At 39.9% G+C, this 23,119-nt stretch overlaps 1 protein-coding gene and 1 long non-coding RNA gene across 9 annotated transcripts in view; one reads left to right on the top strand and one right to left on the bottom strand.

The window, feature by feature from the left end:
* The window catches only part of NBEA (neurobeachin), a 683,574-nt gene that overhangs the window by 2,876 nt on the left and 657,579 nt on the right, over positions 1-23,119 (bottom strand). For 5 of the 8 annotated variants that reach the window (XM_042952224.1, XM_042952503.1, XM_042952435.1 and 2 more), the window contains 8 exons: positions 22,992-23,081; positions 20,141-20,333; positions 18,449-18,520; positions 16,110-16,265; positions 15,432-15,602; positions 4,040-4,141; positions 1,928-2,124; positions 996-1,147 (listed from right to left, as the gene is read on the bottom strand). In XM_042952224.1, coding sequence (XP_042808158.1) covers positions 996-1,147; positions 1,928-2,124; positions 4,040-4,141; positions 15,432-15,602; positions 16,110-16,265; positions 18,449-18,520; positions 20,141-20,333; positions 22,992-23,081 — 1,133 coding nt within the window. The remainder of the gene's footprint in view (positions 1-995; positions 1,148-1,927; positions 2,125-4,039; positions 4,142-15,431; positions 15,603-16,109; positions 16,266-18,448; positions 18,521-20,140; positions 20,334-22,991; positions 23,082-23,119) is intronic. The other 3 variants (XM_042952367.1, XM_042952557.1, XM_042952619.1) reach the window with 1 other exon arrangement.
* LOC122228082 lies at positions 8,502-23,029 on the top strand. The gene is made up of 4 exons (XR_006206419.1): positions 8,502-9,054; positions 17,065-17,234; positions 19,348-19,497; positions 22,948-23,029. It is a non-coding gene; the product is annotated as an uncharacterized LOC122228082 (long non-coding RNA).

The following is a 23,119-nucleotide window of genomic DNA, read 5'->3' as shown; positions in this document are numbered from 1 at the left end:
AGATTATCGAGTTTAAAAATTTTTAAATGTACGATATTCCAAATATTCTTTTCACTTTATAATAAACCCCAAGGTGAATTTTAGGAAACAGTAAAATCCCGTTGCCAACTGAGGAACCATGGAAAATCAAATTAATTAATTCCCATACCAATTCTTTTTTTTTTTAATGTTTATTTATTCTTGAGAGAGACAGAGACAGAGTGCGAGCGGGGGAGGGGCAGAGAGAGAGGGAGACACAGAACCTGAAGCAGGTTCCAGGCTCTGAGCTGTCAGCACAGAGCCCGATGCAGGGCTCCAACTCATGAGCTGTGAGATCATGACCTGAGCCGGAGTCAGATACTTAACTGATTGAGCCACCCAGGTGCCCCTGTTATTCTTTTTTAAATGTTTATTTATTTTGAGAGAGAGAGCACCCAAGTTCATGAACAGGGGAGGGCAGAGAGAGGGGGAGAGAGATTCCCGAGCAGACTCTGTGCTCAGTGTGAATTCATGAGCAGAAATGAAGAGTCAGACGCCTAACTGACAGGTGCCCTGTTTTGTATCTTTTTAAAACAGGCCAGCTCTGGTCTACACTGAGCATTCTGCTGGGAACTGCTAGCTACAAGTATGACTCGAGCTGAAACGCGCCTCTGCTGAAACACACGTGTCTCTGCTTTCCAGAAGGGAAGCCTGTGGACCCTGAGACTAAGTGAGGATCTTCGAGCAGGGACGTTAGTGGGAACAGTCCTGTTTTGGGCAGTGTCTGATGTGCCTGGTCTCCCTCTGACCCATTCCTTCCTTTCTTCCCCCTGCCTTATTCTCTTCCTCTGTTTTCATCTTACAGGAATCCTTTCCTAGAGCATTTACTACCCTCCTCAATTCACCCTTTTCTGTGCTAGCCTTTCTTCCATCTGGATGCTGGAGACTTATTCACAGCACATTTCACCCTTGGTAGAAGGTACAGGACTTTCAAGGACAGTTGTCAAGTGATTACATTTCTCCTTCATGTGGCTCACCTCTGGTCATGGGATAAGTCCATTGCTCTAATGCCAGCATCACATCCAGGGTAAATGTACAGCTGCTTGAAGTCACAGGCCTGCCAGACCTCCACCACACCATTGTCCCCTCCGGTCACCAGGTTCTGGCCATCGCTACTCAGGAGAATGGCCTTCAGAAAAGGCAGAAAAGCAGCCATTTCTCTCAGATTTTCCCAGATGGTCAATGGTCATTACTGAAAAGCACTCAATTCAGTTCCCTCATAATTATTTTCTACTTTTAGCCATTTGTCCAAGTTTTCTCAAGTGCAGTCTACAAAATTTCCAATGTGGAATTCATCAGAGTTCTTACATAAACAAAGGATCTTATTAAAACCAATTAAGGTTACAAAATAACAGACGTCCCAAAGAGAATATTATCAATCTAATCCGGGAAGAACTTGAGAATTAAGTAACATGATGTTCTGTTAAGTCTGAATATCAACAATGTCAAGACTTTCAGAACAAATGGCAGAGGCATCATTTCAAAACAGCTTTTAATAATGATAAACCAATAATTACAATTCACTTATGAGCGAAGGGCAATCTGGTACATGTACTTTTGGTCTAGGGTTCTGAAGATAAGATTCTTTGACAATAAACTCACTTTTAATGTCAGGGGGTGTAGCACTGCTTACAAAAGAGCTGAAGAAAAATCTCCTTAAGGGTCTGACCCTCATCAAACAAAAGCTGTCATCTCTAAAATCAAATTCACAGAGTTACCTACTTGGGACTAAATGAACTTTGGGTTTGTTCAAAGCATCAATCTACATGAATCTACCTGCTTTTAAAACCACCACACATTTCTTTATCTGGATACCAGAGAAACTGTATTATGGATCACTTAATGTGAGATAGTCGATCTTCAATCTGATGGCTTCAGTCCCTGTTTAGCACCGAACGTGCAGACCTACCCGTGTTGAATCATTGATCTCCATCTGAGCCAAAAGTTTCCCATTAATGCTGAAATTGCTGAATCGTCCTCGTTCATAGTATATGATACAGTGGCCTTCACTAGAGACGGAAATCAAGCGCGGGAACAAGCAGTTCTCTGGTCCTTCAAGGGCTCGCAACAAATCTCCAGTGATGGTGTGGACAAGGCAAGGACCCTCTGCAGAAGGAGGATATCAACGGCCAGAGTCACTCATAATGACTAGTCACCTATGGGTTCTTACAAACACACTGACCCTACCTGGGTATATACACTCAGATTTGTGGAAGGAGGCAGAAAAGAAAAGAGGTACGCTGGCGGGAGCCAGGCACTGATGTTATATTTAAACAGAACAAACACAGGGAGCTGTGTCTTCTGAGCTGACCTTCTCAACTTTTCATCTAGGGAGATACTTGGTCTTTTTCTACGTGAGATAATATTCTTAAAAAAGGATACAGTCCATAGATAATGTGAGATTAAAACACTGTATGTCCCAAAGTTTTCTCTTAATGCGATTTTAGAAATGTTTCTTCAAAGTTTAGAATTATCCACACAACTGCTAATTTTCTTTAGTTTCATCAAAACTTTAACATTATACCACATAAATACATTCCTATCGTAATGAGTTTCACCTTTTCTACAATTCATACATTAAATGTAAAAGGCAAAGTTAAGATAATTAATCAAGTGATTCAGACTGTAAAACAAGTGATTCAGAGTGTAAAAACACTTTTTGTCTTTAAATGTGAATAGTGAAGTGAGAGAATAAAAATAGTAGGGGGCTGACTTATTTTGCTCCAATTTTTTTTTCCTTCCTCCTGGTAGAAATTGTGTTGATAAGATAAAAATTTCACTAGTCAAGTTCATAAAAATAACTGGTTAATATAGCTTGGTATTACCTGTCTCCCAATCAAAAAAAAAAAACTCATAAAGACAGCTAATGAATTATATTTTTCAACTGACTCCAGTAGGTGGGAATTTTATTAAACAAGTGGCATTGTAAAGCTATACCTAAATTTTTACTAAATAGATGTGCATGATAGAAAAGACAGAAAATTAGAAAGAAAAAGAAAACAGCAATCATCTCTAATATCACCCATCACCTATACAAAATTAATGTTTTCTTCTATACCTACCATGTGTCTGTATTTTCCTTTTCCTTTTTTTTTTTCCTTTCACTTTACAGGATAGGATAATATTACACTTATCGTTACTTATTTTTTAGTTAAAAAGACATTTATTGAAAATATCCTATGTGTCCATAGGGTTATTTACTCTTACATACAAAAGTGAAAAACACTGTCGCTACCTTCAGACATTACATCTATTCTCCACAAAGCAGCCAGGATAAGCTCCTGAAAACCAAATACGATCAACCTTGCTTAAAAATCTCCAGTGAGTTCCCACTACACTCAAAATAAGAGGAACATCGCAAGTTCTTGTGCCACTGGTCCCCGGCCTGCCAGCCTTCTCTCTAACTCCGCTGAGACAGCATCTACTCGGCCCCTCTGGTTTTCTTGAAGTTTTTCCTGAGCGTTAGGCTCCTTCCTGCCCCAGAGCCTCTCACAGTGAATTGGTGTCTGATCCAGAATTAGAATCCAGGTTTCCTAACTTTTCTTGAAACAACGCTTCTTTCACCAAAAGTCAAAAACTCCAAGTAATCATGTTTCCTTTCCCATCGACCTCAACACAGTCCCGGGCCTGATGAAGGAAGGGGCTTCTGGAGGGAGGGGGGTCCAGGGCCATGTCTGATAAGCAACCTGACTTCCCTCAGGGCCCCCACGGCATCATGAATATCTTCCCCCATCTTTTATAGGTTATTTTTAATGGCTGCATCATAGGGATGTGTTGCAGTTGAATTTACCAGGGTTCTGGCTAGAGTGCTGGTGACCACAAAATACTACATAAAATTTCATATATATTTGATATTAGTACTAGTAAGTAATAATAAAACAAAATAGTTGCAATGAACCTAGGGATTACATTGTCTATACAGGGCAATGTCTATTTCCTAAAGGAAATAAATCATAAATCATGGTTAACTTGAGAAAGTAGTAGTTTTTAAAGACTTAAAACAAAAGAAATGCCTTCTGACCTTTAGCACCACTGATAACAAGTCCAAGTTCTGCACAGACAGAAACACAGACAACTTCATGGTCATGGCCTGTGAGGACAGCTCTTGGGGCAGGATAGTCACCTGCAAGGAAACAGCAGCAGTGGGTTACTACAGACCAATGGCAGAAACGAAGAGCTACACCACTACGTCAAGCATTTACAATAATAACCATGAACATCTATTATGGGCATTTACTAGCTGTGTAACCATGAGCTGGTTGCTTAACCTCTCTACTGTTTCCTCATCTGTAACCTACTACTTCTGTAAAACTACTACATGGGTTGTTCAGATGCCTAAATAAGTTAACAAATGTGATGGGCTTACAACATTATGACAGTGGTGACAGCTATTCTTTTCTTCCTATTGTTAGGAAACACACCAAGGCTGCCAAGGTATTTATATGCATTATCTCATTTGGTGATGGCAATATTCATAGGAAGTAGGTACACTTATTATACTTATTTTATGGCTAGAAACCTAAGGCTCTGCAAGGTTATTCAATCTGCACAAGTTCATACAGCTAGTAAGTGTTGAAGCTGTCTAATTTTGAAACCCATGCCTTTACGCATTTAAAAATTTTCCCTAAAATCTCCAGCAAAACAGGTTGACACGCTTTGATTCTGAGGTGAGAGGTAAGTAGTAAAGAAAAAAAAAAAAAAGAGATGATCATCTTAAGTTTCCACTTGACTTAATAAAGTCAAACCTAGCTAAAAGTCCAACTGCATTACGTGCCATAAGCATTTTCACTGCTAAGTGCTTTCACAAACATTAAATGGATGACTTTTAAGTGAAAGGCATTCTCTAAGGAGACTAGGAGCTGGGAGTATAAAGAGGAGGCATAAGGCATACCCTGAAACTCTTGACAACTCATCAAACAACCCTGGCCTTTCCCAGGCTTTCCAGTGGAGGCACTCGACAATGCCAAGTGTGGAGAAGAACAGATTGTGTTCGCAGAGTACAAAAGGGATCAAAAGATCTCCTTGGGAAGAGAATATCAGACTATCTGGTGAGTAACCTGCACAAAGACTGTGTGAGAAGGGTCAGCAAAGTTGAGAGGGCATTATGCCCAACATTGTCGTATGGGGGCAAACCGATTGGAGAAGCCAGTTTGGGACAGAAATGAGGGGTCTCTACAGGCTTGGGTGCAGACATGTGAAGGAAAAGAAAACAACAGAAAGTCACAGAGGCACTGTGGAAGGTGAATGGGTAGGGCTCTGAGTGGTTCTGTTTGGTGGATGGGAAAAGAAAGCCAGTGCTGGTCGCCTTGGGCATATGTGAAGGCCTAAAAGATTCACCGAAGTGAAATTCTGCTGAAGGTGGGGCGATCAGAAAGCAGGATGCGAAATACTTAGTAACAATACAATTTGGACTTGAACCACTGAATCAGATTCAACAAATATTTATCAATGCCTTGTAACACCCCGGTATTTCCATTTTTCATTAACATCACACTTATTAATGTGTTATGTTGCCCATTTCTGTCCTAATTTTTAAACAGTTCTAGCTGACTCCTATTGTCTGACATTGGTTTAGCTGGCTGTGTTGTTTAGTTTATTCTACAGTATCATCTTAGCAAAGAGTTTATTATATTATTATTATTTTTTATACTCTTTATGTATATTTCATCTTAAGCTATCAGTATTATTGACCATTACTTTTTCTCCTTGAAAAGGCATGTTGGAACTCGGTCGTATAACTGCAACTCTTCCAGAATTCTTGGTATTTCTCAAACTAGGGTCCCTGTACCCTGAGGTCTGTGGATATTTTCTTGGGAGTATAAAGTTCTATGAAAAATTTTAAATTTCAGGTTTATAATTTGATGATACACACACACACACACATATGTTTATTTATTTAAAATTTATTTATTTATTCTGAGAGAGAGAAGGAGAGAGAGAATCCTGAGCAGGCTCTGCACTGTCAGTGTGGAGCCCAACACGAGGCTTGAACCCAGGGAATGTGAGATCATGACCTGAGCCAAAATCTAGAGTCAGATGCTTAACCGACTGAGTCACCCAGGCACACTGATACTCTAAAAATATTTTTTCATCAGTTATAAAGATGAAATCTCTTTTTTGCTGTCTAACATCTATGCTGTGGCAATTTAAAATTTACATATGTCTTAAAACTTAAGATGAACTGATTAAGTCAATGTTTCTCAGACTCGTTTGTGGGGTCCTAGAACACATTTCTCAAAGCCAGAGGTTATTTTCGTTTCATTTTGTTTTTGTTTTTTGGCGTTAATAACAATTTTGTTCTCTTTAAAAAGGATCAGTGTAACAGTCAAGTTTGATGAACACTTCTGTAGATTAATTAATTTTTTTTTCCAGGGTCACAAATTCTTTTCAAGTTGGTAGCTCCCACAAAGTGTCCTGATCTTCCTTTGTTTTTAGAAATAAATAATTCAAAGAAATCAATTACATATAAATATTTATAGCACATGCATGAAATTAAAAGAATGAAATACATTCATTTGTAGTCACCTCCTAGCTTAAGAAATATAGAACATTACTAGTAAGTTTGGTCCTCTCTTTTAGACTGTTTATTTTAAAAGTTGTATCTTAAAAGTTCTGTTTATTTTTCTCTTCTGTTCATTCTGCCTCACCCGGTTATTGAGTTTGTGATTTTTTATTTTATTTTTTACTAAAACATTTTTTAAACGTTTATTCACTTTTAAGAGGCAGAGAGAGACATAGCATGAGTGAGGGAGGGGCAGAGAGAGAGGGAGACACAGAATCTGAAGCAGGCTCCAGGCTCTGAGCACAGAGCCCGATGTGGGGCTCGAACCCACAAACCGTGAGATCATGACCTGGGCCGAAGTCGGATGCTCAACCCACTGAACCACCCAGGTGCCCCTGTGATCTTCTTTTAAATGGTGCTTGAGTTCCTTGCATACTGGCCTGTTTTTCTCTGTAAATCCTATTCTGGATGGCGTGCCCCGCGCCCCTTGCACCCAATTCTTGTCTCTTAGAGAGCCACCCTGTGTTTTGGGGTTGACACTGCTCTGAGGGTTGTCTCCTGGGCTGCCATGCCTGGCCTTCATTGTGGAGGGGGCAGGATGGGGGAAGTGAATGTTCAAGGCCTGGGAATCGTGCCTGCCTCCTGAAAGCCCCTTGTTTGGCACTGATGTGGCCCGTGGCACTGAGAAGCCACACTGGTTGTCCAATTCTATGCCCCACTGCGACCAGAGGGAAGGCAACAATGGGTCTGGGAAAATTCTGGGAGGAAAGAGCGTAACTAAGACACCTTACCCTGCAAGACACACAACGCTCTTCCCTCTGGTTTGCCAAGACCTCCTCCTTCAGACCTACCCATCTTCTGTCTCTCCAGGAACTGCTCAGTTTCATGTGAGCTTTCTCAGATCCATCAGTTTCCATTTTGCTTTTGAGGCATCTCTTTGATGGAGTATGGGAGGAGGGGGATGGTAGCCCCAGAGAGCGTGTCATCTTATTCTAAGTTTATGTACATTGCTATAATGTGTTTCAATATTGGCAAAGCGTCGATTTATATTTGCCAGCAGTCCCAGATTTGTCTGAAACATATTTATAAAATTATGCTTCAAAGAGGCCCTGAGTTCCTTGGTAAAATGAGAAGTAACACTTTCTGTGTAATATCACCCTTAATTTTTCTTTTCTTTTTAAAGGTTATTTACTTGGAGAGAGCGCACATGCATGTGTGCGAGTGGGGAAGAAGGGGCAGAGAGAGGGAGAGAGAGAGAGTCCTAAGCAGACTCCACACTTAGTGTGGAGTCTGAAGTGGAGTTCGACCCCATGACCCTGGGATCATGACCTGAGCTGAAATCAAGAACGAGAAGTTCGACCGACTGAGCCACCCAGGTGACCCTACCCTTAATTTTTCTAAGTGATTATTTTGTCTTGCGAGAGACTGGTCAAATGAAAAATCCTGAAATTATATGCTTAATAAAATTTGCATAAAGTAAAGAATTTTCTAAACTTTTCCCTTATATGCTACAGAAAAAAGTAAAAAGCAATCTACTTCTCTTGCAGGGAATTGAAAAACATGTATAAAACTATTCTTTATGTATATAATATATTTTCTATTAGGAAATAAGGTTTTCAAAAGTTTGCATCTGATTTAGAAAGTTAAAAAAATTTTTTTTTCGTGACAATCTCCCCAGATCATTTGAATAAAGTGTGGAACAGAACTATTAGGGGATATTGTTTAGGGCCTCTGAAAGCATTATTTCCCGATTTAAAACAGAGAAAAGAAAAGAAAGTATTATGCAGGGGGTTTTGAATTGAGAAACCTGCATCAGGGGGAAAAAGCATATTTTCCTGCCAGGGACATTTCACTGCCAGGGACAGATGTCACACACCCCAACAGTCATTCAAAATCTTGGGAATATTCTGTCACTGTCACATCACAATTGATGGATGTAGCTGGGGGTGAAAGGGCCCGTGCACAGGGAGGGGGAAGGCGCAGGTGAGCCCCCCCCATCCCAGGACCACAACACCATCGCCCTCATCCCCCAGCATTTCCTCAAACAGAAGAGCTCTTGTGTGACGGAATTGCTGTGGATCATAAAGAACAAACATGCCGACTTTGACATTGCTTATAGACAAGTATTTGGAAAGTCCAAATACAAAAGGCTTATTATAAACAGATTCCATCTCATTATTAAGCAAAAGCCATTTCAATATTTTCCAAAATGGATGATGAAAACAGTACAAAGTTATTAGATGCTGTTATTCACGTGGAACTGACGAGGAGAACTTTTTCAGTGAGATGGTCTCTGCTTTTAGAGAAATGATCAAAGTAAAGATACTCATGGTTCTTATTATTTTAAGCCTTATTTGTGGGGCGACTAGTATGCAGGGGGAAGCTTTGGTCCTTCTGAATCAAGAGCTAAACAAAAACAGCAGAGTTTCTACAATCTATGATCCTCAGCACGGTTCTACTGGAGTCAGAAGGCGAACGTCTTGATGATGTATGACCTGATTTTATCTACAACCTTCGTTAGGTCATGGGAAAAGGTATTTTCGTTCATGTTTATGCCTACATGAAATAGACGTGAAACCCCAGAAGAGGCATTTTAATCACTACCTGACTTCAAGGTTTATTCAAAAAAATTGTTAGGCAATTGTCAGGATCGCTCAGAAGAACTGTGCCCATGAGGAGTCCCTTACGGAGAGTGCCCTCACAGCCACTTGCAGAGGTCTGGCCCAAGGACCAAAAATGGCTGGGCCCACGTTTTCCACAGGCCAAAGGGTGACCCACATAAAAAACATCACCTGGGTTGGAAAACATCCCACGATATGGTTTCATTTTATTACATATTCACTGAAAAATAGAAGATAGATATGCGCCTGTTTATTCATTCATTCTAAGTTCTTCTTGTCCTGCAGAGATGACACAGACCACTTCTGAGCCCTGCTGTGGCAGGGCAAATCTCTTCCCTTTAAGTCCTGACCCTGTATCCAGGTCAAGGCACATTAGTATCCTGCCATTACCTTCCCCAAATAGTCAACAGTATAATCCAAGGGAGTAGAGCTTTGCATAATGCCCAGAGACACCCCCACTGCCTCCTGGTGCAGATCTGAAGCTCTCTGACCAAGAGATCGTATTAGTTACTCGTGTGTGTGTGTGTGTGTGTGTGTGTGTGTGTGTTTTAATATATATTGCTTTTGACCCAAGCCAAAGAGCCTCACAGCCTCAGTTCCAGGGAAGGAAAGGAAAGGAAAGGAGAGGAGAGGAGAGGAGAGGAGAGGAGAGGAGAGGAGAGGAGAGGAAGGGGAGGGAAGGGAAGGGGAGGGGAGGGGAGGGGAGGGGAGGGGAGGGGAGGGGAGTGGAGGCGAGACAAGGCAAGGCAAGGCAAGGCAGAGACCAAGTGGCAAGTCAGTCCCCTTCTTAGTCACAAACCCCACAAAGTGTCCCAATGGTAGGCTAAGGGGATAGGAGGCTGAGAAAAGGAAGTTACACTATGGACATCAGTTTTGAAAGTCCTAGGAGTTAGAGATTGTTCACATATAACTCTTCCCTCTAATACATTTAATAAGCCCTAGATAAGTCCCTTGCTCTGAGAAGTGCGGCAAAGATACACAGATGTTAAAAATCTCTGGACCGTTCTTTGTGCACGCTTTCGCCTGGTACAATACCACTGGTTAGTGGTGGTCATGAGCTGGGCACCAGGGTAGCCATATTCAAAGAAGGCTGGATGCAAACAAAGACAGGGATACGATTTGGCAGATGTTTAGTGACAGGTTGTGGCTGGCAGGAGGGTCAGTGTCCAGAGCTGAAGCTCACACAATGGGAGCCCAGGGAAGGGATGTGTGCACAGCTGGAGTCTCCTTTTCAATGGGCTTCTCGTTTCAGTCTGCATAATGCTTATATATGAGCTAAAAGACTTGTTTTTAAAAAGTGAAATTGAAAAGGCATACTAACGTCTTATGTATATTACTCAATGAATATTTGTAGATGGGATTTGAAAAGATGAGCAGTAAATTCTCTTGCAAAGTTTCCTATTGCTGTGATTTTTAAAAATGTCATATGTATGTATCGGCAAACTCTCTACAGAGCACCTCATATGTGGTATAAACACTAAAGCCACACAATTTGAAAGCAAATTGGATTTAGAGCTGAGGTCCCAGTGTATTTTAAGTGTCTGTTGAAGAGACAACAATGTTGACTTGCCCCTCTTGTGACTATCTTGTTGGAAGCTACGGCACGTAATGAGAAATGTCAAGTCCCAAGATCAATGAAATTTTGGGCTCCAGGGATTCAACAGGAATAGCATTGATCCTTTTAAAGAACACCAGTCAGAGATGGGTTGTAATATATTGCAAAGAGGGGCTCGGGAGGATAAGCGGCCAAGTCCAAGATACCTACCTGACAAAAAATTCAATCAGCTTTTAGCACAAATTGCCTGCTCTGCTCTCCTTTCTTTCATGCAGTAGCCTGCTTCCAATTAAAGTGCGCAAATTAATTTTTATCACTTCCAAATTAGTTTCAGAATTTGTGCAAAAGAGTGTTTCAGATGAAAGCATCTGTCCCTCACATCTCTGCAATTCGTTATCTAGTCAGGGACCTATTCAAATCTCCAAGAAAATTTTCTATATTCAAAGTCACAAGTTTGCAAGAATAACACTAGATATTAGTATTATAAAATATATAATAAAACAACCATAATTCAACTGTAACCTATGTTACGCAGCATCTGCCTATTTCTTTTATGGTCTGAAACTCTTTGTAATAATCTGTGTACAAATTTTCATGGTCTTTGTGGAAAATTCATTAAAACTATGAAAATAATTAGGAAAAGACTATTTCTGAGACGTCTGAATTAGTCACGATAATATATTTGACACAATGAAACCATAAAACTCTTTCTGCACCTACCTAAGAAATCCACAAACATTAGAAATATTTTCTCTGTGGTAGCAACAGAGCCACCCATTAAAAAAGAATACAGACAATGCGAAAGAGACATAAATATATTAGAGAGCCACTTGAATTAATCTTGAGAAAGTGAGTAAATGGATCCTATCATTTTATGTGGTGCTGAATATACATCTGATTTGGCCTCTGACATACAAAGCAATTCAATGTCCTTACTATGACCAATCCTGGGATTCTAACAGCTACTGGGATATTATGTTTCACACTAGGACTTCCCCCTTCAAGTCTAGGTTAATATATACAACCCTCAAAAACGAAGGGCATTGTGTCACACACTTTAATATGAATTTAGACATAACGAGCTTTTTCGTCTTGAGTAGCAATGCATTATAAGATAGAAAACACATACGGCCTGGTTCTCTGACCTGTGAATTGGTGGCTAGAATAGATTAAACTGGGACAGAAACAAAAAATCCTTTCCTTTCGTGCTGTGAGTTTTCTGATGGCAAGGACTATGTTTATGTCAACACCCACGGCTGATCCCTGATGTGACCGTCAGTTCTGTGTGTGCAGAGGCTGCCTTTACAAACAGTGGCTGGACCAATATATGTGGTCTCTCTAGTCATGCATATATGTGCTGCTAAGTTGGCTATTTTAACAGATTAGGTAAAGTCATAAATCGGTCAAGTCAATCAAGTACAAAATATGACCAATTATTAATCTTTTTTTACTATTACAATTATTCATAGGGTAAGAAGCTGATACTAGTTTTTATATAATTATCAATTTGTCCCCCAGGTGGAAGACTAAACATTTCATAGTATAAGACCAAACATTATTATCTGATGGCAATTTATGATCCGTGTAAGAAATACTCTATGTGTTTAGTACGTTCAAGCAGAAAAAGCAGTTTGGAGATTAGTACAATATAGGTTTTTGTAAACCACAGGTCAGAGACTTTGACTACCCGGCATTCTCAGCTGCTAAGGCAGGACTAGCACCCAGGAGGCACTCCATACATGCTTGTTGCTTGACGAACACTTCAGGTGATCATGCTGTTTATTCTAGAAGAGCAATTTTTCACCTTACATTAAGGATGATGGATGAAATAAAGCCTTATGATATATGTCCATATTAAATGTCCAAGCAAGTTTTGACAGGGTGGGTTTTAGGAAGTGGTTTATGTTCATAATGATGACAACAGTTTTGATCAAAAATAAATTCTTATAAATGGAGGCAATAATAAATAATATACTTTGATAATATCCTTAATTCCTTAAGGATAATCTTGTCTTTATTGAAAGCTTAAATAAAATGCTGCATTTTAACAAATACAATGTTCACAGTTTTCTTCTTAAGGATTAATATAAATATTTTCATTTAGAAAGCTCCCATTGTAAGGAACTTTAAACAGTCTAAATATTACTATATTTAATTTTTCTTGATAACTGAGGGACCAAAGCTACAGCAATTGTTAATTATCTTTTGGCTTAAAAGATCATCAGAAGATAACATAAAGTAAAGTAGCTAACACAGATAATTACTATAATTTAACATTAAAACTCTTTACCTCATAGCAGTGCAATATATAAAATATCTTATCTTGGCTACCAGATGGGAGTTTTAAGAAATAAATCCTCTTTTTGGAAATATCATTTTCATCATTTCTGAGCTTCATTTTGAAGATTTATTGAAAGAAATTTAAAACACTACTCTGGGGGCACCTGGGTGGCTCATCTGGTTAAGGATCTGACTGTTGACTTCAGCTCAGGTCATGATCTCGCAGTTCGTGGATGGAGTCCCGTATCAGTCTCTGCACCGACAGCACGGAGCGTGCTTAGGATTCTTTCTCCATTTCCCTCCTCTCTCTGTTTCTACCCCACTTGCGTGTGCCTGAGCTCTCTCTCTCTCAAAGTAAACTTAAAATAAAAAGCACTATTTCGTTTCTTAAAAATATTTTTTAATTTAAAAACTTATAATTTTTATCAATACAGATGGAAGGTACCACACGGGCCTGCTACTTAATTCAACTTTTCTAATGAATGCTACACTACTATGAAAATAAAGGAGATGTATAAATATGAAAAAATGAATTCGGATAGAATACGTGTGATAACGTACAATGCTTGAGAATAAGAAAGCCACCAATGGTTGATCAAATGTCTTATACGCACATACACACACAGGCACACAGACTAGAATTCGGCTAAAAATGAAGTTTCTGTTTTTTTAAGGGATATTATAGAAAAGAATAAATAAGGAGGTTAATTTTTTAGTATTTAGAGTATATTTGTTATAACGTAGACATGGTAGCTAATTATTTGAGCTGGTTGGAAAGCACGCAACGCTGAGTGTTTTTTCTCTCAAACCAGCATCACATCTTAGTTCACAACTTAAAGCAGAGGCTGATACGTAAGACGCACACACTCTCTCTTATTTGGTATCTATGCTAAGAAACATGATTCCATGGTACCCTTGAGTTTCTTCATCTACTGTTCTTCAGCTCCAGCTATGGGCAGCACGAATAAAACCCCATGTAACATTTGGTCCTCTAGTTCATCTCCCACTATCTTCATTCATATGTATATATTTCTATATATTTCTCTATTTTCTTCTTTACTATGATAGGGCCTTGGCTCCTAGCAATGAAAAGCCGTTTCCTATTTTTGCAATATTCCTGTCAAAATGTGTAAGAGTCGGGGGGTGGGTGGGACTGGCAAGGTGGACAGATTGTACAACTGGGCTTTCATCCTCAGCTAGGCTCCAGCCACGTGGCTGGAACACAGCATCTCGTGCACTTCTCATCTGCTCTTAGAATATTTCAGTGGCAGGTACACAGCATCCCCGGAAAATTCTTATCTCTGTCTTGTTGTACATATGACCCAAGCTCATGTTTCAGTTGGTTTCGGAGTATTCTTTAAGCTGTGACCAATGTATGAATTACAATTAGAATCGCCCTGGTTTAAGCACCAGACATCATCAACGCTTTCCAGAAACCATTCTCTGTTTTATAGGAAATATTTGCATTGAAACTATTGAAACCTTGGTAATTAAAAACAGTGACTATTTCTAGGCAATCTCTTATCTAGTTCTCCATTTAGGCAGATGTGGGTGGAATCTAAGTGATCAGCCGGACGAGGTGGGCCCAGCGTCCTCCTGAGTCGCCATCTTCCTTCAATATCTAGTTCTCCGTTTAACAATACTTATTGAAAAAAACATTATGTGTGTCACTTTGCCAGGAACCAGAGACTGAGAATGGAAAGAGAGAGACTCATAGTCCATTTCAGTGTTTCCTCAAAACAGCAGTTCCAAAGAATAATAACTATTCTGCCAGGAGCAGAGTGGGTTAAACAAATTTCGACATTTATTTGTGTAAGACTTTCAGAACTTACCTAGAGAATAAGAGTATATGCAGAGTTTTCTAAAATTATTTTACTCTGGAGTCCCCTCCCCCATTCTTTTCCTATAGGATATTTTAGGGAGCGCTGGTGAATAAAGAATACTCAGGAATCATCACAAAGAAATTGTCTCCTTCAGTTTTTGCCTTCCCAATGCCTAATCTGAAGGGAGTACTCAATCATTGTTAAATGAAGAAACAGAGATATTTACTCAACTGTGTGGTAGAAAGTAAGAAGTGTCCTCACTGAGACACTCTGAGGAAATTCAGAGAAGGGAGAGAATATATTCAGTTGAGAGCAGTTATAAGAAGTTTAATGGACCAGGTGACACTGAAAGAGATTTCTGAAGGATAAAGACATTGGGAGATTGGGGATGGGCTGCCAAAGAGAGGGCCAATGTGAGGGGACCTGGGACTTTTCCCAGGTTGAAGGTTACAGTGGTTGCCCTTGTTTGTACTTTGAACATAGTGACATTCTAAGAAACATTTTTGCTACGTAAAGCTCTCCTTTTTTAAAAGTCTCACAACCCCAGGAAAAGCTGTTAGAAAAATAAAAAAAGGCAAAGTATGTTTAAATAAATGTATTGTCTGAGGGGACGCTTCTAGACAAATACTCACTGCTGTTCGGGTTGTCCCCTATGATATGGTGTCGCCCACTCCAGTACCAGAGAAGTAGGGTAGCATCTCGAGACCCAGAAACAATGTAGCAGTCCCCGCCTATGTATGACTCCGACCTGGCCAAGCACGTGACCACGTCCCAGTGGCCAAACACAATCTGAGTTAATTTCCCTGAAACACAGAAAGGGTGGGTTTAATTCATTTGCTATTTTCCTTTAAATGGTAATAAGCTTAATTTTATTTTACTAGATTTGTGAAAAGGGAATCTGTAAACGTGAACATTTATAAGCTAATTCAAATTTAGCTACAGATGCTTTCTTGAATTTCTTCTGAAAAACAATACAAGAATGTTACTTGGGATTTTTAAGGAAATGACTTCTAAAACAACACAACTGTGATTTTTAGTCCCCAGGGTTTGGGTCAGACTAAGGGGAGGGAGGTTTAAGGTCTTTTACTGGATTTGATTTGGGAAAGGGACAATAGTCCTATTTGTCCTATGAAATCAGGACTCATGCTGAGGTTTGGAATGGATGGCATTATAACTAGTCACTTATAATGTGAACATTTAATTTGGATCTTGGCACTCAAGACGAAAATGCCTACATTATTAAGTATGATTTTATTTTACAGAACAATAGGCATTTGGAAGGGACTAAGGTCTTTTATAGTTAAGCTTACCTGTTTCTGTAGAGTAAACTCTGAAGCTCTTATCCCAGAATCCACAGATAAGAATATAGCGATTATCTGCTGTGACCACAAAACAGTGTGCATTGATTTGTATACTCTGGTCAACAAGGTCTGTGATCTGCCGTTTGTTCACACCAGAGTTATTGGCTAAACATAAATGGAAAAGAGAATTTAAAGAAGGACTCCACAAGGGTTTCATCAAACACTTACCGGAGGAATATTTTTATGCTTCATTTACCTAGAAATGGGTTTCTGAGGCTATAAGATTATTAAGATTTTTAACATTTCCCCATGAGGAACATAAGCTTTTTTTTTTTTTTTTTTTTTTTTTTTTTAGCAGCAGTGGCTATTTATGAACCATATTACATATTTAAAAGTTGTCAGAAATTTAAGTTCTTTCTCCACCAATAAATAACAACAATATGAAGAATTCAGATAATGAATTTAAAATAAAGTAAAAAAATATTTGAAAGCATTTAATTGTATCCATGTTCACTATGCACAAGTTCATTAGTGTCCGACAAGTTCCACAATAAAGGAGGAATAAACATTATGTGAAGTATGGTATGTAAGGAAAAAAAAAGTCTTAATATTTGCCCCAATCTGTCATTTTCTGATGGCATTTACAACTCATGTGGAAAAGGAAAAGGGGGAAGGGTTTGAGCATGGGATGTTGTTATGTGGGCAGCCCCACAGGGAGCTTTAGGTCAGCAGCCTTAAAGACCTGGATTGTCAACAAACAGAAGGCCTTTCCAGAATGGGCTGGCAGGGGAGGAGAGGAATAAAAAACATGGGAGAAGGATTGGGGAGGAAAGAGACAGGCAGAGAATCAGGGGATAGCGCTGGGACTGAATCTGAATAAAGTCAGGAACTCGGAGACGCCGTCTGATTTCCCCAGTGCCTGTCTGCATGCCAGCCTGTCCCGTGCTCTGCTCTGTCCTTTCAGACGAAATCCCTGGGCTGAATTCTTAAACAGAAGATGCAGACGTAGGAGATCACCCGCACTCTCTAACGCCAATTAGACTGAAGCGCCACTCTTTGTGGATTCCCTCTAACGGTACAATAATAACGACTAGGGAGGTAAGCCCCCCCAAATGGAACAACAACAACAAAAAGGTAGGAAAGGAAAAGAAAATCAAAGGTTCTGAGTCACTTGAAAACTGCATAATTGGTCTTGATTAATGAGAATAGAGTTGCTAATTTTTCCATGATTACCTTCTAGCTGTATGTGACATTGTTGAAGTCTCTCGGACAAAGGAATAGTTGGACTAGACTCTAAAAATATTCCTAGTCCTAAACCTTATAATTTCCCATAGACATGTAAATGCTATTTTGTGTAGGGGTATAAGTAACTAACTGAACTGGCCACCTTTTAATTTATTTCTGGGTTCAGAGATGAAGGGTGAATTAATCTAAGAAAAGAATACCAAAACTTGTATATGGATTTATAATATTTCATACCGTTTTCAACTTTTTTCTAATTTAGTTCCCTATATGATCCCATGAGAAAGGCAGAACAAACATCATGATCAGCCATCTTGCAGATAGGAAACTGAGGCCTAGAAAAATTAAGGGGCTTGCTCAGGATCCCGTGCTAATAAATGTGTATGTGATTTTAAAATATTTCCATTATCTGTTGCAAAGAGTTACAGCTCACAGTTTGCAATTCATATGAAATCTTTAATTTAAAAAAGTTGGCCCTGTTGAATGGAGATTTTTAGAAAAGATGTCCTTCATATTAGTTTCCTTGGATAATTTTTTTATTTTAAAAATTTTTTAAATGTTTTATTTATTCTTGAGAGAGAGAGAGAGAGAGAGAGAGAGCATGAGCAAGGGGCATGGCGAGAGAGGGACACAGAATCCGAGGCAGACTCCAGGCTCTGAGCTGTCAGCACAGAGCCTGACACGGGGCTCGATCCCACAAACCGTGAGATCATGACCTGAGCCAAAGTCGCACGCTTAACCGACTGAGCCACCCAGGTGCCCCTGCTTTAATAATTTTTTTTGAGGCCTTACCTATTTCAAATAATATAAAGTTGTCAAAGAATAGTTTAGGCAGAAAGAAAGGACAAATTGGAATGATTTGCCTTGTTTAGAACCAACTTAAACAACCTCCTAAAATATCAAGAAAATGCCACAAATAATTGTCGTAAATACCAAAAAGTTGTTAGATGGCATATAATTTACACAGCCCCTTGATGGTAATTTCATGTTATTTGCACATTAATTTTATGGCAGAAAAATTGCCATTCGACTGTCTTTTGTAGTAAGTGCACAGGAATCTGTGCACAGCCAGCATTCATGAAAATGTATTTTTGTGGTTAGCGTACCGATTAAGGGGTCCATTTCAATAGGAAGATGATGTGCTTGGTCCAAGGAGTATCCTGGAGCTCCTCTGAGGCCTAAAGTTTAAACAGAAGGAGAAAACTACCATAAAATTCTCGGAAAGGGGGAATTTCCTAAGATGCAGTGTTTCATGATGATTGTGGAAAAGTATGGCTTAGAAGTTATTTGGCAAATTGTTGTAAGAATGACTGTCATACTACACATCTTTGTAGATACTCTCAAAAGAAATCATCACAACGGGGACTCCTGGTTTCCACTGAGAAGTGGAAAGCTGAAAAGAGTGTTGTTCTCATTCTAACAACATGAAAAAACAGCACAAAATAGAAGATCATAACATTTCTTGAACCCGTCAGAGAGCTAAGATTTCTGGGCAACCAAGGAGCCTGAAATCTAAGAAAGGCTGTGCCTGCACCTAGTGGTGGGTGTGAGCGTGGCCGGGCTCACCTAGGCCAGGGCAGAGGGGGAGATGGGGCTCCCAGCTTCACTCAATATATGACAAGTCAGTTGAAGGTAAGTAGAAATGACACACACCTAAGACCTTAAGCTCAGGAAAAGCTACTTTTAGAGGATTAATATTTAGGGCTTGATTGAGTTCATTAGTCATAATTTTTTACATGTGATTATATAACATATATAATACTTTTGAACAATGCTAGCGAAAAAATGAATCCTTCATAGTTTTTTTCTCAGTGCAAAACATTTCTAAAGGCTAAGACTACCGTGGATAATAGTTTTATTTTTTTCTTAAGATGTTTGTTGCATATTTCTGATCAAATGGAAGTAGTTATACTTCATGTTGAGAGTATCACCAATAAATATAAAAAAAGTGCATTTAGAGCCTCTTAGAAGATTAAGTTGTGATATAAATGATACCGTTTTTCAGAGCAATACAGAAGTCGGTAGAAGAGGAGACTTCGGGTTAATTCACCATGGACTCATCCATTTAGCCCTGGAGATAGGCTTCCAGGGAGACCTTAAGGGGTGAATTTGGCCAAATAAATCATTTGGTCACATCCATTTCTGTCCTGGTTAGGTAAGTATTAATATGTCTAATTTTGACAACAGAATTATATCATTTCAAGATGTACTAGCCGGAACTTTCAGGAATGCGCTTAAAGAAAACACGTGGGAAATCACTGAACAATTTAGATGTTGTCTTTTCTCAAAGACTCTCAGTTCCACCCAAGGAGGAAAGTGGGGTCTGTCTTGTTCACTGCTGTTCTCCCAGTGCTCATGACTATGTGACACACAGTGGCCAAATATTTGCTAAATAAATTAGGTGGAAGAAAAAGATTTCGAAACCAGCATCTAGGAAATCCAGATTCAAACTCACTTTCATTTAATATGGGATAAAAGTGTTTTTGTTTGTTTGTTTGTTTGCAGGGCTGAGGTACAGGAGGATGGGAGGACCTGAATTATTTGTAGAACTGCTTTAATTCATCAAATATTTATTGACTACTTAACCAGTAGCCAAGCATTCTGTGAGGCGAGGCCCTAACATATAGCAGTAGTGAGTAAGACACACGAGACTCACTTCGCCAGGTTTGGCAATTATTTGCTCTACTGCTTTTTTGTAGACGATCTGGAATATTAGGTAGCCCTCAGCACACTTACCTTAACTTAACTGCAGCTCGTAAGACACCTTCCGTAAGTCACCTGCTTAGACGCCTGCTTACCTACTGTGTTATGCCATCGATTCACTGCAAACAGTCGGCTGCAGGTCACGGTCACCACCGCAGGGATGGTCAGGTGGGGCAAGGTGTTGGCTGCCACGTGGGTCACCGGAGAATTGGACGGGAACTTCAGCACCATGATCACATCCTGTTGCATCTGATCTTTAAACATGAGTGGACTCTGTGGAAGGAAACACTGTTGAATAGAAAGGGAAGAGGGCAGAAGGAGACAAAAGGGATGACATGGTTAGTGAGAGCTCTGGGGAGGTGGAGGTAAGCACAGACAAGGCCAGCACGAGCAGGGAGCAAAGCGAGGCGAACTTGCATCCTCTGGGGACGGCGCAGGGAGAAGGGCAAGGACTCGGTGTGGTCGCTGGCGGGGGACACCGAAGCATTAACGGCCAGTCTCAATTTAAGTATCGCCCGACCGCGGTGTGAGAAGTTCGCTTACAGATCTGTCGTGTGATGTAGAATACATTGGTCGGCGTCGCGAAAACATCAGTTTGGTGGAAAAATTGGTTACTGACAACGTTTACATGAACAAGAAAGTGAACTGGTCGGTACTTGCATTTTTTACCTGGTTGATCTGGGCTCCTGGCTCCAGCCTAAATCATTAAAAGCGAAGAGCCTTCCCTGTCAGAGGTCTGTACACGTCTCTGCTGGGGCAGTACTGACTGGGTACAGTCAACACCCCCTTTCCCCTTCTAGACTGGGTGCTTCCTTGAGGGCTGCCCCCTTTCTTCTCTTAATCTGCGTTTTCAAACGTCTAGCACGTGACTTGAGAGAAAGTAGACGTTATAACGTCCTACTGTTTCAGCACTATAAAACACTGCAACACATTACTGCACCAAAAACACAAAATAGGGACGCTGGAAATAACCACGATTTAGCTTTCATAAATGTTTTGTGATTGTTTTCTACACATATGAATCGTCTGCTCCACGAACTTGCGAGGCCTACGTTTCCTTTATGAACAGTTCCATGCCAATTTAGTCTCTAACAATGTTCCCCAGGAAAGCAATGAATCCTGACTGGGCATTTCTCCAGGATAAGTATTTTTATTATTATTATTAAACAGAGACAACTAACACGGGAATAAAGCTCTCCTGCCAAAGCATTTCATACAATAAAGTGTTAGAGATATTCTCTTGGACAGTTTATTAAAAATGTTTCGTTTCAAGGCTTGAGGCTCCAAGGCCGCATCCCCACGTCTACACTGGGACTGCGTGTTTGTATGGAACAGTGTGCTTGGTGACAACCTTTCTGCTTTCTCACACACACGAGGACCAATCTCAATCCGAAGAGTTCATTAGTGACTACTCAAGGGTGCTGAAACGGAGCCATTGGAGAGAGAAAAAACATGGTTTCACACAAACACATTTATTTACGTGTTTCACTAGGAGTTTGACTATCGATTCCTTGAAGGTCTAGAGTACGCGGTCACCTCTGTATTGCCAACGCTTAGCGTCATGCCTGACACACAGAAGGAACTCAATACAAACGTGTTAAGTAACTGATAAAATAAATTAAAGGTCTGAACAGCTTATAAATTTGTTTGCACATATTTATGAACCATATTTCAGAGCTCTTTACCCCAAAATTAGGATCCTTGCTGCCTTGATAATTACCTAGAGAAACAGATGAACTTTAATTCATTCTGCAAACACCTTTTTTTCCTTCAAGCATTTTTCACTTCAGCTTAAAAAATAATAGTAAAAAGCCACAGTTTAAAAAATAAGTTCCTTCTAAAGAAGTTTCTCAGGGGGCACCTGGGTGGCTCAGTTGGTTAAGCGTTCAACTTCAGCTCTGGTCATGATCTTGTGGTTTGTGAGTTTGAGACCTGCATTGGGCTCTGTGCTCACAGCTAAGAGCCTGGAGCCTGCTTTGGATTCTGTGTCTCCCTCTCTCCCTGTCCCTCCCCTTCTTGCACTTTGTCTCTCTGTCTCTCTCAAAAATAAAAAATAAACATTAAAAAAATTAAAAAAAGAAGTTTCTCAGAAAAAAAAAATTACCATTTTCAAATTAAAGAGGGAAATGTAATACACTTTGCTAGTAAACTGAAAAAGGGCTGTCTTGCTATGAAAAGGGAGGGAGCATTGAAAATTCAGATTAGAATGAAAAGAATGTTACCTTTTCCCTTGTAAAACTAGAATAAAAGTTTTACTATGAGTAGCTAATGACGATGATGACACCAGCTAACATTTACTGAGAATGTATTGTACGCCAGGTGCTGGTCTAAGTGCTTTCCAGTGTGAAGTCATGACATTCTGAGGGCAAATGGTATTTTTACTTTCACGTAACGGATGCTGAAACATCAACAGGGAGGTTGAATACCTTGCCCAAGTCATTCCCCAGCCAGAGGCAGAACCGGCGTTTGACCCAAGTGGCCCTGGAGCCCTTGTTCTTAACTCCACTGTCTCTCTGCAGTGACTACAAATTACCTTTATGTGTCTTTCCTTTTCTTAAAATGAACTAACTCCCCTCTACTCCACCTTGTCCCAGAAGATTAAATTGGGCAATATCATATTGTGTTTATATTACATTTTCATCCTACTTTGTAAATCAAATCTAATTTTGGTGCCTGTATGCATATGAATGAGTTTATGCAGAGGCACATAGAGTCAGAGAAGAGGGCTGTTTTTGTGAATCCCAAATTAGGCTAGCGTTGCAGAACTTAAAGGTAAGAATTGCACTCCCTTCTGTTTCTCCATAGGGCATCAGCACATACTGAAGCCTGCAGAGTTGACCAATATTTTGAGAAGCCTTTAAAAATGCTGCTAAAATCACTGTTTTATTTGACCTGTACCCAGGTACAAAGAAAGCGGAAAACTTTCAGCAAGCTGCTACGTCTTACCAGGTGCATGGCAGAGCTCCGAGGTGGATGTGGCTCAATAAGCAACTGAGATGGCGTCTGTCCAAAGTTCTGTATCTGTGCCTCCATGGCCTGCAGGGGAAGGAGAGTGACTGTCACAATCAATATGC

This window comes from Panthera leo, chromosome A1 (genome assembly GCF_018350215.1).
Source record: "Panthera leo isolate Ple1 chromosome A1, P.leo_Ple1_pat1.1, whole genome shotgun sequence".
NCBI classification, from domain to species: Eukaryota; Metazoa; Chordata; class Mammalia; order Carnivora; family Felidae; genus Panthera; species Panthera leo.
This window is presented reverse-complemented; position numbering and strand designations above follow the sequence as displayed.